The following is a 17,606-nucleotide window of genomic DNA, read 5'->3' as shown; positions in this document are numbered from 1 at the left end:
TTTTGGATTCGGAAATATATTATATGATAGAGAAAAAAAAGCAGAAAAGGATGTATTGATTATGTATCATTCGAAGAGATATTTCCTTTAATCAAAGGGTCAAAGAAGGAGGAAGCAAATGTCCGGAACCCCACTTGTTCTTTGAATTTGCGTCAGAGAAGTGCATCTGAATCGAGCTCACACAATGATACAATTACTAATAGTTTCAACTGTGGGTGGGGGGGTCGCGGTTGCTTCAAATAAGTCCTGCAAAACTTCCCGAGCCAAGTTGAAGTACAGAATTACGAGCGAAGAGACTGCAACAGCAAGTGTCAAGCTATCTGAAAAGAGTGTGAAGTGTATTATATACGTTTATCGTTTACGTGAATTATAAGTAACAGCATTGAATTTTGAAGTTACATCGAAAATCAACGACTTACACCGTTTTATCTAAGGGTGAGTAAAGATTTTTTTAATTCCGTGTCTATAAACTTTTTTTCAAATGATTGCTTTGAGATTAATTTAAAATAATTTATTTAAAATTAGAAATCTTGTGACATATTTTTTGCCATCCATTAAAATTAATTGTATCTGTACGAGAAACATTTATTATCAATCATCTATGCATCTAATCATTTAATCATTTCCGCTAAGCTTGAAATATTTCCGAGTATGATCCATTTGGCGACTTAGGTATCCTCCGTTTTTCATGTTATTATGTTTTAATTTAACATAATATGGATATATAATTAACTTTGTGTTAATAACATGATATAGTTAAATGGAGACACAAATATTGTGTTAATATTTTAACACAAAATAAATAAAACTTTAAATAATTTGAAATAAATTTTGTGTAAAATTAACATACTTTTTATGAAAAAATAAAAAAAAATGTTATTTTTAGATTTTATCATCCCCACTTATATTATAAAATAGAAAATCAACATTTTCTTCTGTAAATTTTAACAGAAAAATCTTGTCACTAATAAAGCAGAACATATTTATTGTGTAAAATTAAAAATAAATGCATATTAATTGTGTTATTTTTACATTTTTTGTCATTTAATAATTTAACATTTAAGTTCAATTAACAGAACAGTAATATGTTAAATTAACACATGAATGTGTTAAATATTTAACACCAAAATTTAAACGGGGACCGTTTTTGACAAGAAAACACAAATTTTTCTACTGTGTTCGCCTCAGAATTGTGTAACATGTTTCTCTTTCAAAATAAAATAATTTTTAAAATGCCCACTTTTTTTTATCTTATATTCTTATCGCGTTCTTTTTTTTAATAGACTTAACGCACGGAAATTTACAAATTTTTACAAGACAACAATGACGGGTTCGAAAGAATTGAAACGACCCATGCTAACCATGAAAAGCAATAAAAACAATTTTAACGAGAATCTACCGAATGATGCAACAACCGATGCTCTTAAGGAAGAGATTCAGAAGAGTAGCGACTTGACGACTGACTATGAATCTACTGATGATTCCGATAAATCGACTTCTGCTTCATTGAACAACTTCACGGACCAGCACAAGGAATTCATAACAAAGTGTAAAGAGGAACACGTCAATAGCTCTTTGCCAGTGGATTTCGATCAGTGGACACTTCAAGAGCAATATGACCATCTCATAAACAATATTAACAAATATTTCCCAAACATACCCGAATCTCTAAGATTCGTTTTGCCAGCGATCTTTAAAGATGGGGATTGCGGCCGACCGGCGAACGAAAGGCCAGATTGGTTAGATATGGACAAATTTTATCGTGGACAACAATTCGCCCTACGTTATTTGACCGGCGTCGCCCTAAGCGGCCTGATGAGTCTACTAATGATATTCAACTTTGCTGACGGACTGAAGCCGCTAATCCTCAGCCAGAAATCCAATACGCCGTATCGCGCTTTCAAACGTTACTTGTCAACAAATAGACGTTTCATGAACTGGTACATAAGCGATCCTTGGCGCGAAGGAACGCAGGCCTATCGCGATATCCAGATGGTACGAAAACTGCATCGTAACATGAGAGAGAAATTGTGCAAGATAAGCGACGATCAGATCGATCGGGAGAGCGAAATTACTCAACTAATGTGCCCGGCGTTTAAAACAATCGCGAGGGACTTTGAAGAAACGTGTCCGACAGGGAAGAGCTGGCAATGTCCGTATACGATGTTGAGGATGAAGGGTCTGAATCAAGGTGACATGGCAGGCACGCAGTTCGCCCTCATGGGCCTGATAGTGCTCTATCCTGAACAATTCGGAGTGCACAACGCCAGCGAAGAAGACCTCGAAGCGTTCTGTCATCTTTGGCGCGGACTGGGCTACTTGCTGGGCATCGAGGATCAGTACAACTTCTGTCGTGGCAGTCTGCAGGACGTACGCCGACGTGCCGAAGACTTCATCGAGTATTGGGTAAAGCCAAATTTTCCCACAGTGACGGCAAAATGGGAGCACATGTCCATCTGCGTCTTCGAGGGAATCGGCTTCATTGCTCTCTTCAAAAGTTATAAAGCTTTTTTGCTTTATTTGTGCAACGTACTCAAGCTCGACATGCCTGGCCTGTATAAATCTCTTAGTTGGTCGGAGACAATAATGTACTGGGCGTTGAAATGTCTATTCTTCTTGCTAAAATTTCCTGATGTTTCTCGCATTATGAACGCGATATTTCATAAGGATCTGAATCGAGCGACAGAGTTCGGAACTGAGAAACTTGCCACACTTGAAAAGAAATCATCCAAGATCATCCAGGAATTTGTCGTTGCGCTTTAAATCGTTTAATTGAAGATTTAAATTTGCACAAGATTCTATGACTTATTAAGTTTTCATGTCTTTCTATCATATAGATATTGTGATCGAACGAATCGTATTTTTTTATTAGAAGAGATATCTCAGTACTGTTAAATTTAAAGTTATGCGTTTCTTACTTATTTATTACGACGATAATATCAACGACTATAATATTTAGATTTAAGAGAAAAAAATTATAGAAAATATGCAAAAAAAAAAAATATATTTTCTATAAGCTAGATCTTATATGGAAATGTCAACAAAATTACAAATAATTAAAAAAAAGTTACTTTTCAGATTTTTTATAACGCTATATATCTAGAGAGAATACTTATCGTTAGTATTTAATTATGCTCCTACATTTAATTAAAAAAAAAAAAAAAAATTACATATTTAACTTAAGAAACCGAATAGATTTAACTTATGCTACATAACTAGAGAAAATATTTATTGTTAATATTTAGTATGCTTCTAAAAAGTAAAAAGGTTGTTATTATATACTGCTGTTTGTGAAAATTCCAACACCATGAAGGAATAATGATATTAGTTGTGTTGTAATTTTCATAAACAGCAGTGTATATTTAATATAAAAAAAAACTAAATAATAGATTTAACTTATTTAGTATAATTTATTTAATTAGAATTTAGAATTAGAATTTATTTATAATTTATTTTTTAACATATTGTATTTATTTATTAAGTTTTCATGTCTTTCTATCATATAGATATTGTGATCGAACGAATCGTATTTTTTTATTAGAAGAGATATCTCAGTACTGTTAAATTTAAAGTTATGCGTTTCTTACTTATTTATTACGACGATAATATCAACGACTATAATATTTAGATTTAAGAGAAAAAAAATTATAGAATATATGCAAAAAAAAAAATATATTTTCTATAAGCTAGATCTTATATGGAAATGTCAACAAAAGTTACAAATAATTAAAAAAAAAGTTACTTTTCAGAATTTTTATAACGCTACATATCTAGAAAGAATACTTATCGTTAGTATTTAATTATGCTCCTACATTTAATTAAAAAAAAAAAAAAATTACATATTTAACTTAAGAAACCGAATAGATTTAACTTATGCTATATAGCTAGAGAAAATATTTATTGTTAGTATTTAGTATGCTTCTAAAAAGTAAAAAGATTGTTATTATATACTGCTGTTTGTGAAAATTCCAACACCATGAAGGAATAATGATATTAGTTGTGTTGCAATTTTCATAAACAGCAGTGTATATTTAATATAAAAAAAACTAAATAGTAGATTTAACTTATTTAGTATAATTTATTTAATTAGAATTTAGAATTAGAATTTATTTCTAATTTATTTCTTAATATATTGTACTTATTTATTATTTTATATTATTATACTTTATTATTTACTATTTATAAATTAAATTGTTTTGTAAAAATAAATGTTATTTATATATTATAAACGGTATATTTATTATATGATAAATACAATTAAGAGTGATGATGAATGAATGAAACATATGAGCTAAGAACTTTTAAAATATCGAAGTTATAAAAATTACAAAATAAAAAGAAAGATAAATCAAGTTTTTAAATATAATTCTCATATGTATACATATATGAGAATTATATCACTGAACAAAGATTTTAGTATCATATAAAATTATTAAAAAGAATTCGAATAGAGTCAATCGAAAAGTTTAATGTGTATTTTTCGAGGACAATTTTCGGTTTCGAAAATATATGATTAAGAAAAGAAGAAAAAAAATCTATTGATATATGTATATACAATATATGTTAGTTAAAAAAAAAAAAATTTTAAATATGCCTCTAATTATGTAAAAATTTGAAGAAGGAGGAGCATGTAACCTCTCACTTCTACTTATTTATATTTCCAATAAATCAGAGCAAATGCATCGGACTTACAAGAATGATAGAATTGTTAATAGTCACAACTAATTTTAAGAATCGCCCCCCTCATAAGGCATAAAAAGCTTTGCGAAACTTCACAAGTAAAGAGACTACAACGGCAAATACTCTAATTCATTTGAAAAGAGTGCAAAGTAAGTATGTGCAATCGTTTACATAAATTACAAAAGCAACAGCGTTGAACTTTGAAGCTAACTTACGTTCAAAATTAATAACTGACACCTTGTTGTTCAAAGGTAAGTAAAGATTTTTTATTTCGCGTGTCTATAAACTTTTCTCATTATGATTGCTTTGGGATTAATTTAAAATAATTTATTAAAAATTAAAAATCTTGTGATCATTTTTTGCTATTCTTTAAAATGAATCGAATGTGAACAATAAACATTTATTGTCAAACTTCAATGCAACCGATTATTCTTACAGCTTATACATATGTATATCCAGTTTTATAAACTCGATTATAACTTCTGTATTAATATATGTATAATATATGTATATGTATATACATTCAGAGTATAACTCTGTTTAATTTATAGTTAAATAAATATTTCTAGAAATACTGGACGAATTATAGTGCATCAATTTCAAGAAAGAATTAATTTTTATTGAAACTGATTATGCACAGGACACACATTTTCTTTGGCACGATATACCAAGGTACTAATAAGAAACTAAGAAATCTCAATTCAAGATTTTACTTTTAATAAACACTTGTCTTCCAATAAATAATTAATCAGTTTTTCCATGAAAATTAATTCTTTTTTGAACTAACTATTATTTATATATTCGGTTCTTTCCAGCTAATAATTTAAATATGTATTTTACATTGAAAGCCTTACTACAATCTTAATTGTTAATCTATAAATATTTACTTTGAAAATTGTTTTTTTCTGAAAGATTGACTTTCAAGATAAATGTTAAAATAAGTGGGGAAGGTTTGCTGTAAGAGATGAAGTTTGGAAATTAAATAGAATAATTTCTTAAATAGAATAATTTTTTTATGATATAATTTAATTTATAGAACGTCGATTATACTAAAAAAAATATTTATATCCTGAAGCATTTTATTATATTTACTATTTCAGTTAGCAAATAGTTATTTATCTTACTATAACTGTACAATAACACTGACATAAAAGTAAGAGAATATTTACTAACAATAAGACAGTGACATGTTTATTCATTACTTCATCCAAGCAAAAAAAAATGACTACAATAGTCTATAAAATAATAATTATACAAAAAATATATAACAAAGTCTGTTTTTTCTTAATTTCTTCGTGTGTCGATTTTATTAGCAAAACTTACTGAACTCGTAGTAGAATAATATGACATAAACTTTAAATAAAAGTTGAATATCTGAGGAATTACATATTAGTTTCAGAATGTATTTAAAAAATTTTTCTTAATATTTAACGCTTTAAATTTTAATATGCAAAGTAGTCAATCTATTAAAAAAATATACAGGATCTCCTATTTTATCCTTGAAAAGTCAAATATCTCATCTGAAGCTTGATAAGATTTTCAGGACAAATTCGAAGAATGAGAACAGCATTGCGTTCGCAGTATCATGTTTAATCAATTGATTAAAGTTAATATGTCACAAATCTGTGCAAAAAATGTGAAGCTCAATGAACGGAGTACGATTTCCGCGAGCCTGATAACAAGAAAAAAAGAGTTGTTCTCGTCTCGTAATACCAAATAAATATGTCATGATTAATGTCGATAAGATAATAACAGCTATTTATAATTGTTCTATAGTTGTGTCTTTTATTAATGTAATGTTTCTATAAATATCTCTTTTATCAATGAATATGAGTTGCAATGACTGCTATGAGTGCATGAGTACCGTAAGAAATTGCGATTGATCTTCGAACTTAATAATGTCAATTGATTGTCATAAAATGATTACAGCATGTTGAAAGTCTGTTTCACTTTTTATATCTCACAATTAAATTATTTTACATAATACTTTATCTTTAGCAATATATTAATATGTTTTATACAAAGTTTTATATTTTTGTATCTTTTTCTTCAATTAAAATAATTGAAGAATAAGAACCATGCAAATTTTTTTAAGGATAAAAAGATTATTTAATCTGCAAAAATTAGTAGAAGTTATCGAATTATCAAAAATCAAGCCTTTATCATAATCGAAAATTAATCCTAAAAATAAAAAAATTGATACCTAAAAGTTTAATTTAATTTTCTTAATATTAATATTCTTAATTTTGATATTCTAATTTTAAAATATTATTAAAAATATTTACAACGCATTTTCTATTTAATCATTAATACAGTGAATAATTTTAACAATTGTTATGAGAAAGTATCGTAATAATTGGTGTCGTGATAGTAGCAAAGGAATAATACATGTATACGTCATAAATCAATGTAGAAATACTTTCTAGAAGAAAGAGGAAATCCAAATAAATGATTATTGAATAATTGATTATAGGCGTCATAAAATATAAACTTTTTCAGAGATAAATCTTTGGTGGTCGCTAAAGAGGATGTATAAAACGAATTGTAAGTAGATTATATGCTTCGAAAACATTTCAAATGAACTTGTTAGGTAATCATCATGACGTGAAAGTAAAACAGACGTTCAATGTGCGTGACTTTATCGTAATTTCCGTTTTGCTCGTGATGTAGACCTTAGACCAGTCTCCAATCTCTAATTGGAAAACTTTGATAAAGAGGTATGTATGATTATTTATTCAGTTGTTGTCGTCATCTGCTTATGCGTAATTAACAATGATTAGCGCGGGTGAAATTACAAATAATGGATACTCATTGACGTATGAAAACATGTCAGTCTCTTCAGACAATCTCTTGGAAGGAAATCACCCGTATCTTATTTTCTTCTCTTTCGAAGTTCTACTTCTGTATGCTACGTCAGTCAAAAAGATCTCAAAATATTGATAGAGTTTTAATCTGATTGTGAATAATCACTTGATCGGTTATTATTACCGGAGATATTATCTCATATACAAATACAAAATATACGGTCTTTTTGTGCTTATATTTTAATTTCAATGGGAATAAAAAAATCAGCTTTATTTGTAATAATTTATTTTTGAAAAAATATCAAACATAAAAGTTAAATCTGTGAAAGATAGATTTTCGTGATTTTGTGATATCTTACTATTTTGGAAAGTTATTAAAGATAGTGCATCTCAACCAATATACTATTTCATTATTTATAAATTAATTAAAAGTTTTAACAATTGCGTTGAGAAAATTTTATAACTGGGGAATTCGAGTGGCATCACAATGATGTCAGAAAGATGGTACATACATTACGTAGAACTCTTGTAGAAACTTTCCAAGAGGAAAAAGAGATGTAGACGTAGTAAACAAAGTGACTCATGTCATTGTCATCAAACTTCACTCGAGGAAAGTTTCCGGTTGGAGAACTTCCTACGTCAAACAAGGGATACGTCACTAATGCGTAGATTGCATCCCATGAGAATATTTCAAACAGATTTGTTAACAAATTATGCACTTGATTTTATCCTTGTTTCTCTTTTGCGCTCATGACGTAAAATAAACATGGACTTCCAATCCCTCATTGAAACCTCATTTGTTGCGAAATAATGATGTATTTATGTGATAATTAATTTATATTGATTGGTGTCAGTATTGCAATCTCTATAGAAAACTGACACTATCAAAGAGTGATATGAGCACAAGGAAATTTACAAAATGTTTCTGTTGTAATAATTTTAAAATGCAGCGTATCTCCCAAATGATCTCTCTGGGGAAACCCCATTTGTTTATCCTTTTCTTTCTTCATTCTTTCTCTTTAACTTCGCAGTACACCAAATTGGCTCAGATATTATTTATGTATTACGTGACATGCTTTCTGAACAGTATTTTACGATTCATTTTTCGACTATTTATAATGTTATTTACTTGGCAGTTCTACTAATGTGTAGAATAATAATCCTTGACTATAATAATTATAAAATAAATAAAACTAGAGAAAAAATAACTATTGATAATAATCTAACAAATAATTAATATAAATGCAAAATAAAAATCGAAAATATTCATATATTATCCGAAAATCACGATTTATTTTATAATTCAATTATTTGGTATTATGAGCATGTAGAACTAATCTTTTTTTATTTTCCTAGATTTTCCGAAATTTATATTTGTTCAATTAAAAAATCTCTGACAAAACACACACACATATAAGTTAATTCTTTTGCCATATAAGTATGTAAAATTTCCACCTCAGTCTGACATTTAATATCAGACATATATTTTATTTCCAAAATAGTAAAACATTTAATTTATTTTAATAAAAAATATATAACAAAAAATTAAAACTGATTAAGTTTATTTTTCTTCACTAAAAAAATTGTTAACTTGACTAAACCATTCAATTAAATATTATTTTGTTAATTGAACATATAAAAATATTATATATAATACATTAAATCTCTATCACAACATATATTTGATTTAAATATTAATATGTGTTCAATTAACAAAAGAGTAAAAAATTTAATTGAAAGGTTTAGTGAAGTTAACCATTTTTTCAGTGTAGAAATTAAATGCTGTCAGCTGATACAAACTTGATTCTCTTGTGTATATCTATTCTCAGTAGAAATTTTTTTACTGAGAAATTCATTTATATATTAAATTGGATTTTAAATGAAGGAGAACTAAGTCCATCACATCGGAGGACCGCGATATGATTCTAAGCGAATGTGAATCACGCGAGCCGCGCGTGTGATTGAATTTACTACTTATAGTAACCCGCGTAGTAACCATGATCTATCCTACTCCTAAACTCCTAACACTTCCAGCGCGATCGCTCATTCATGAATGGCGAGCGCGATTTCATAATAATATAATATAATTTCATGAGTAAAGAGATAACTTCGCGGAAAATCGACGTAACAATGTGTGATAAAGATAAAGATGAATCTCAAGGACGCATCTTGTAATTCCTCGTCTTCTCGCGCGTCTCATAAACAAGATTGCCAGAATTTTTAATTTACCAAGAAATATATTTATAAATATATAAATACATAAACATATATATATATATATATATATTTATTTAAAATGCGCTTGACTGACTTTCATTTTTCATTTCATAACCTGCTCTTACAGGACGATGAGAAATATCTTTTGATTCTTTGTAATTGGTTCTCGATCTTTCATATTAGATATAGAAAATAAATGAAGTGTAAGAGAAATAATTCCAAAAATTATACTTATACATCTGTATTATATACTTCGAACAACATAAACATAACCTTGATTTTTAAAACCGGACGTAATTATATGCGCTGTTTCATTTAGCAATTCATTTAACAAAATAAGAATTATACCTTCCCAAATTACTCACTCTTTACATAATACAGATAAACCGAGATGAGTAATACAGCAGCAAGATCATATGATTGCTTAAAGTAAATGTACCTGACACACGTCGGGTGTACGAGCGTTGTAAATCGCGGCTGCCTGCTTTAAAGTTGATAATCTAGAATTAGGCACGCAAGTCTCGCGTAGCCGAGTACTTCTTTAAAGTAGATATGCGTGAATCTATCGCGCAACCGCAAACTTCGATTAAAGTAGACACATGTAAATTCGTCGAACGCGCAACATTGTGCGACCGCGCGCGTTGTTTAAAACAGATGTGCGCTAACTCGCCGAGCGCATGCGCGCGGGCATCGTGCAGTCACGTGACTACTTAAAGGAGATATGCATGAACCATCAAATGGTTTATTGTATATATCGTGTAACTATTTATGCTTATTTAAAGGTCTTCATAGACAGTAAGCAATACAGAGTAAAGAATAAGCAGTAAGCAGTCCGATGAAATGGGATTCGCTCATTTCATCGGAAGTAACAAAATGAACAAATCCCATTTCTTACTTTTCATTCTGTATTATTGCTTATTGTCTATGTAGACGAGCCTTAAGGGATTACAATACCCCTAATTAAACATAAAGTATTGAACTTTTGAAAAGAACGAATTAATATTTTATATATATACATAACACTCTTATTAATGACAGAAATATTATTCACACACAAAATAAATAATATTATATGTACTGTATATAAATTACATATATATAGTTATATATAATATATGTTATAGATTCAAAAAATTATACATTTAAATCATGAAAGGTGATTCATAATTTAATTAAATATAGTATAGACACAAACCCAAAACGGTGATTTTATCGGCAGTGTCGAAATGTTAGCTAAATAATTTCGATTTTTATAAGTGGATGTGATGGCGTTACTGTACGGAGAATTCTATCAAAACGTCATTTTCAAGCTTCTCTCTCTGTTATTCTACTGCAATATTTACTAAGAATCTGTTAGTGTACAGTTGTACAGTGAATTTCAGCGAAAACTACGCATTAAACTTCAGTAAGAGTCTAATTCGAGAAAAGAATTATTCTTCGTATTTGATGTGCAATTTGTTGGAATCTCGCTCGTTCCTTTTACTCTTTATAATTTAGAATTCTTTTCTGAGAAAGATAATTTTGTTTAATTTGTTTAATATTTAGTATTTGTTAATAATTATATTTATTTAATGTTTATTTATTTAAGTCATTGGAGAATATCAGTCAACGATTGCTCTCATATTTTTATATATGTATATATATATAACAAAAGTTGATGGAAACATAATTATAATTATATTGTAAAATTATAGACTATGGCTGTAGCAGTCGAGGATGATATTTATACAGGATATAATGATTATGCATCAATGTACAAGGATCTTGAGCAGGATGAATTATTTCAGGAGGTTATCAAAACAAGTTATGGAAAAAGATCAATAGTAAGTACGATGTTAAGTCATCATATCTTTGTCATTAGACAGAATTCTAATGTCTCAGTTTCTTATATAATATCTATCTATTAGTACCCCTTAGTGTAATTATTAAAAATTAAATATTTCTTGTGTTTTACAAACTTTTTAATTTGATATTTGTTGACAGTTCACTCCAAAGACACCAGGCACAGCAATGCGTTTTGGAACATCAAGCAGAGTAAGCAGTTTATATAATCTACATGCAGTTTATATAATCTAACATTATCCTTATAATATTTAATAGTAATTATTGTAATTTATTATCGTTATACTTGCATAAGTTATTCATTTTATTAATATGTTAATGTAGTAGTCTTTTATATGACATAGTTTTAAGTTTAATAATCTATTTTATGTCTTTACTTTCTTTAGTTTCAAAGAAGTGGTACTGCTATGCAGCCTATGACTGGTGGAGTTAGACCTATGACAGCAGTAAGAAGTGCTGGATATACTAGTCGACAAGCTTTTGATCCTCTTAATATGGGAAGTAGTGTTAAAGGTCCTGCACCTCCATTGGAAACCAATAAAGAAGACACGTAAGATATTACTATATATTTGATATATTTTCATCATACACACATCAATTAGCATAACATTAAAATATCTTTTTATGATTTTTTTTTAAATTTTAGGCCAGAAGAAAAAATAAAAACGTCAGAAAGAAAAATAATGAGTTTGATAGAAAGCTCTGCAGAGGCAGCTTCTGAAAACAATATGAGGGTCGCTTTAGAACGCGCACGCGAAGCCTCCTCAAGGGAGAGGGCCCTTATACGACTGCAGGAACAAGCCGGTCTCAGTGATAATCACAACATAGATTTGACATTTGCTGTAAGCTCATTGAATTATTATAAATTCTTATATTTGATGATAAAATCAGTAATTTAGATTTTGTTCATATACATATATGTATATGTTATTTAAAAAAAAATATATATATATATATTTATTTTATATATATACACATTTTTTAAATTTCTTTTTCAACAGGTGCTGTTTAACTTAGCGGTTCAATATACTAATAATGAAATGTACACAGAGGCTATAGCAACTTATCAAGCAATAACAAGAAACAGGATGTTTAGCAATAGTGCCAGACTTAAAGTCAATATGGGTAATATTTATGTGAAGATGGGTCAATTATCTCAAGCTATCAAAATGTATAGAATGGCATTTGATCAAGCTCCAACAGTTCATAAGGATCTAAGGTAACTTTACATTTATTAATTTATTTATGACAACTGCAGAGGAATTTAATTGCCTTATGTCATCATCAATATTATTATTATCTTGACTAACTTTCACAGAATAAAGATTATGCATAACATGGGCATGTTATTTGTGCAAATGGGTCGGTTAGAAGAAGCGGCGAATAGTTTTGAATGGGTCATGAGAGAAAAAGCTGAGTTTAAAGCAGGCTTACATGCTGTTTTGTGTCATTTTGCATTATCTCATCGCGATAAGATGAAAAGAGCTTTCTTAGAATTATTAGAAGTACAACTTAATATAGATCAGGAGGACAAGTATAGCATAAATCCTGTGAGTTTTGGCACGATTGTACTCTGCTTACTAAAGCTATGTATTTCTCAAAACGTTGCCAACACCTGCACTACTACGTATCACAGTGTGTATCAATTTATTATGCATAAAGGTGCACATATTTCACATAGCAACACATTCATATTAATTGCTTCTTTTCATCAAGTATTCAATGTTAAAATTTTTTAAATATTTTTTAAAAATATTTTGTTTGGATGTTATTTGTTTATTGTATATGTATATGATATATTGAATGATGAGTATATATGAATATTTATTCATATATAATTTTTTTTTGTTTACATATAAATTATAAATCAAATATTAAGTCGTATACTAGACATATTAAGTATACTTATTATGTAGTTTAAATTTGTTTATTTATGTGTTGCAGGATGATGTTACATCTAATATATTAAATGAAGTTATAAAAACTGATAATTTATCTAAATTGGAAAAAGAAATGAAGTTGGAGGCTGAGAAAAGTATACTTTGTGCAGCAAAACTTATAGCACCCGTTATTGAAGATACACTTACAGCTGGATTTGCCTGGTATGTCTTAAATTATTATTATTTACATTTAAGAAATTATATCACATAGAAATATCTTAGTATACGTTCTCTGTATTTATTCACTCAACTCTTTCAGGTGCGTCGATGCGATAAAATCCTCAGCTTATAGTGCTTTAGCTGCTGATTTAGAAATAAACAAAGCTATGGTATTTTTACTTAATCGAGAAACGCAACTGGCCATAGATACATTAAAGATGTTCGAAAATCGCGATACTAAAGCTAACAGTGCAGCAGCAACTATGCTTTCGTTCATTTATTATCTCGTGAGTAAAATTCTGTGAATATCTATCTGTTAAATATCAGTTTATTATGTTTAATCAGAAAATTATTTAGCAAGGAGATTACGATCAAGCTGAGAAATATGGAGAAGCAGCTCGTAACTCTGATGCTTACAACGCGGCAGCCTACGTTAACTTATCTGCTTGTGCAATTAAAAAAGATGATCTGAACATTGCTAGAGAGCTATTGCTATGTGCCTTAGAAACGGATGCTAGTCATGTACAAGCACTGTATAATTTAGGTAATTATTTTATAAAATAGATGTTGTTAGATTATTATTATAATTATTTATTATTATTAAATTAATAATTATTAAAATTTGAACAAATTTTCGTATTTATTTTATATTCAATGATAATAAAAAATGTGTAAATTAATGCATCTTCTATTTTATTATTATTAAAATATTTTTTCAGGCTTAGTTTATAAAAAACAGACTATGTTTGAGGAGGCTTTAGAATGTTTCTGGAAAATTCGTAATATCGTTAGACACGATCCACAAACGTTATATCAAATCGGTCATTTGTATCAGCTGATGAGCGATATCGATCAAGCATCTGAATGGTTAAGTTATTTTGTTAAGTTATATATTTTTCTTAACTTTTGTAACTAATTTATTGTTATTATTGTCATTTTACTAAAATTTGTGTGGTATTAATTTCTGAACGTAATTAATTTGATTCTCACATTTGGAATATATTGCAGGTATAATCAATTGTTAGGGATATTATCATCCGACCCAGGAGTTCTACAAAAATTGGGAGAAATGTATGACTCGATAGGAGACAAGCAGCAAGCATTTCAGTTTTATAATGATGTAAGTGTAAATTTTCTATTTCTACTTATTAAGTTATCTTTGACTATCTATTCTGTTGTGTCATCAATATTTTTTATTTATATTTATTAATTGTATATATTTGTTACAGTCTCACAGATTCTATCCTGCAAATTTTGAAGTGATAGATTGGATTGGATCATATTTCATATCGATGCAGGTATAGCATTTTATTATTTGCAATATAAACTTTTGATAAAATTAAATTAAAAATATTCTATATATATATTTCTTAAATTTCTATTTTAAGGTTGCTGAAAAGGCATTGACTTATTTTGAAAAAGCAGTAGAACTCGCACCAGATGAACCAAGATGGAGATTATTAGTAGCTGCCTGTTTAAGACGCACTGGACAATTTCATAAAGCTCTCACGGAGTATCAAGATATTCACAATAAATTTCCAGATAATATAGAATGCCTAAAGTTTTTGATCAGACTGTGTAGTGATATGGGTTTGAAAGAAGCACAAATGTATGCAGCTGAATTGAAGAAGGCTGAAAAAGCTAAAGAATTAAAAGAGAGACAAGGTTCAGCAAGACCAGGCACTACAGGTAAATACATATATTTTAATTAGCCTACAATAACAGATTATATATATATATATATATATATATATATATATATATATATATATATATATATATGTATAATCTGACAATTGTTATGTATTTTAATTAACTCAATAGAATTAATGATATAATAACGATTGCAATAATTCTATATATGATCAACTATTTTTTTTTTAATATATAAAATTATTCTATCTTGTAAAAAACAAATCTTTATGGGTCAGCTTTTTATTAAAACAATCTAAATTTTTTGTAATAGACTTTACAAAAAATTTAAATTATTTTAAATTATTTTTTTTTACCTATAATTTGATCATATATTTTATGCAGGATCTAGAAAGAGCAATAGTGGAACATCATCGCGAGGTGGTTCAGGAGTGAGTCTATCAGACCACAGATCAAGTTCGGATCGACGACCAATCTCAGGTCGGAACGATTATCAAGGTACAATCATACAAAAAATTTCAAGAAATATAATCACTTTTCATGTATTTTGAAATCTCCATTATCTCGTGCTTCTTATACATATAGTTATTATCTTTTATAAGTCTAAGAATCTTTTAAGTGTAGATATATTAAATCTATAATTTTATATAATATATAATATATAAAATTATAGATTTAATATATTTTATATTATGATTTTATTTCCATATTTTACATTTTTAATTTTATATCTCTAATTTAGTTTTATTACACATACACGTTAATAAATAGTAATAATTTATATTTATTGAAAAACTGTAATATTTAAAAATATATTTTTAGATCAAAATAACAGATATTGCCTAATTAAACTGCTTCTTAATTTATTTATGCGCATTCGTGTGTAATTTCTCAGTGAGATCTCTCTAGAATAAGCGCTGATTACGATTTTTTTTCTTTCGAGATAAAACGAATTTTTTACATTCCAGATAACATATGCACTAAAAAATTGGATTTGAAGATAAAGCGAGTGAAGATGAAAAAACAGACGATGCATTGGATCCGTTTCATCAGATTCGTACAAATTTACGCGTGTATGCGTGGGTTTAGTGTGCTGAGAATTAATAGACCGATAATGACTGTCACGCGATGCGAAAACCACGTGCAATCATAAACAATTCGACAACATATTTCGTTCAGTTTTTTAAATTTTAATTAAAATATTTAATTTAAATAGTTTGTTTAAAATTAGAATTTTTATTTTCAAATTTTACATTCGGAAAAATTGATTTGATATAGTAGAAAAGTATTTTTAGAAGGAAAAAAAACGAACGTGTCGCACGTGAGAAAATAATTAAAATTCTTTCAGATTTTTATTTCTATTATTTAAATTTTTTTAAATTTAAATCTTCAAAATAATTGCAACAGCATTTATATATTCATGTGCCGATTTTTTAAATTTAAATCTTCAAAATGTTTGCAACAGCATTTATATATTCATGTGCCGATTTTTTCAATTGAAATCTTCAAATTGTTTACAACAGCGTCTATTTATGCGCTGCCTTATCTATAGTGACATATTCCATCATTTTTAATTTTTAAGGTTGATTTCAACATTCCTCCAATTGCGATAGAAATTAACGCAATATCAATAGAATGACAATAATTTCTACATCCAATTAATTTCGCTTTTTACTCATCGGAATGAAGATTATATAATGTTTGAACTTACTCTTGAACAATTCACGTGCTTCCACTTGTTCTTTGTCAAGCAGTCGGTGGTCGATACTCGTGCTTCGACTTAATTAATTCATTAAACTGAACAAGTGTATTCTTTAATCACTCCAAAATCAAGTTTTCCTTATATATACAAGGTCTTTGATCAAAAGATTTCCGATTTATAATTATAAATATTTCAAGATATGGTTATAAAATAACTATCAAAACACGTAATTCCAACACAAATATTCTCTCACTTTATTTCGAATTAAAACAATGTTAACTTTAAGACTTTTAATTGTAAACATGTATATAGAAAATCAAAAATAAACATTCGGTCAAATACTCATCAAAATATTATTGTATCGTCCGAAGTGAAGCATGCGTTTCAAACTTCAGACTCTTAAATTCATAGGATCGATATATTTCGAAATATCTCAAAATCGAAGAGAGAGAGAGAATTCGAAGTTCCGTGAATCGAGAATCTCGGAAACTATCAAAACAAACACGTACATATATATGTTTGCCTCGAGTGTAGCAATAATAATACAAAAACAATCACGCCGTACACAATTACTCACCGATTCACGACAGGCCTCTCTGTTTACGTAAA

The 17,606-nt window shown here is 28.4% G+C and overlaps 2 protein-coding genes across 2 annotated transcripts; both read left to right on the top strand.

The window, feature by feature from the left end:
* Window positions 1–268: 268 nt before the first annotated feature.
* On the top strand, window positions 269–3,033 carry LOC114943055 (uncharacterized). The gene is made up of 2 exons (XM_029318621.2): window positions 269–435; window positions 1,284–3,033. The coding sequence occupies exon 2, from the start codon at window positions 1,324–1,326 to the stop codon at window positions 2,761–2,763; it is 1,440 nt and encodes a 479-aa protein (XP_029174454.2). The 5' UTR covers window positions 269–435; window positions 1,284–1,323; the 3' UTR covers window positions 2,764–3,033.
* A 7,915-nt stretch (window positions 3,034–10,948) lies between these two features.
* LOC114943057 (intraflagellar transport protein 88 homolog) lies at window positions 10,949–17,348 on the top strand. The gene is made up of 16 exons (XM_029318623.2): window positions 10,949–11,106; window positions 11,396–11,524; window positions 11,685–11,735; window positions 11,930–12,093; window positions 12,190–12,385; window positions 12,545–12,762; window positions 12,862–13,093; window positions 13,488–13,645; window positions 13,743–13,929; window positions 14,000–14,186; window positions 14,362–14,509; window positions 14,651–14,762; window positions 14,872–14,940; window positions 15,031–15,331; window positions 15,680–15,793; window positions 16,264–17,348. The coding sequence occupies exons 2-16, from the start codon at window positions 11,399–11,401 to the stop codon at window positions 16,446–16,448; spliced, it is 2,448 nt and encodes an 815-aa protein (XP_029174456.2). The 5' UTR covers window positions 10,949–11,106; window positions 11,396–11,398; the 3' UTR covers window positions 16,449–17,348.
* Window positions 17,349–17,606: the final 258 nt, after the last annotated feature.

This window comes from Nylanderia fulva, unplaced genomic scaffold (assembly GCF_048542155.1).
Source record: "Nylanderia fulva isolate GAGA-0341 unplaced genomic scaffold, ASM4854215v1 Scaffold11, whole genome shotgun sequence".
Lineage (NCBI taxonomy): Eukaryota > Metazoa > Arthropoda > Insecta > Hymenoptera > Formicidae > Nylanderia > Nylanderia fulva.
This window is presented reverse-complemented; position numbering and strand designations above follow the sequence as displayed.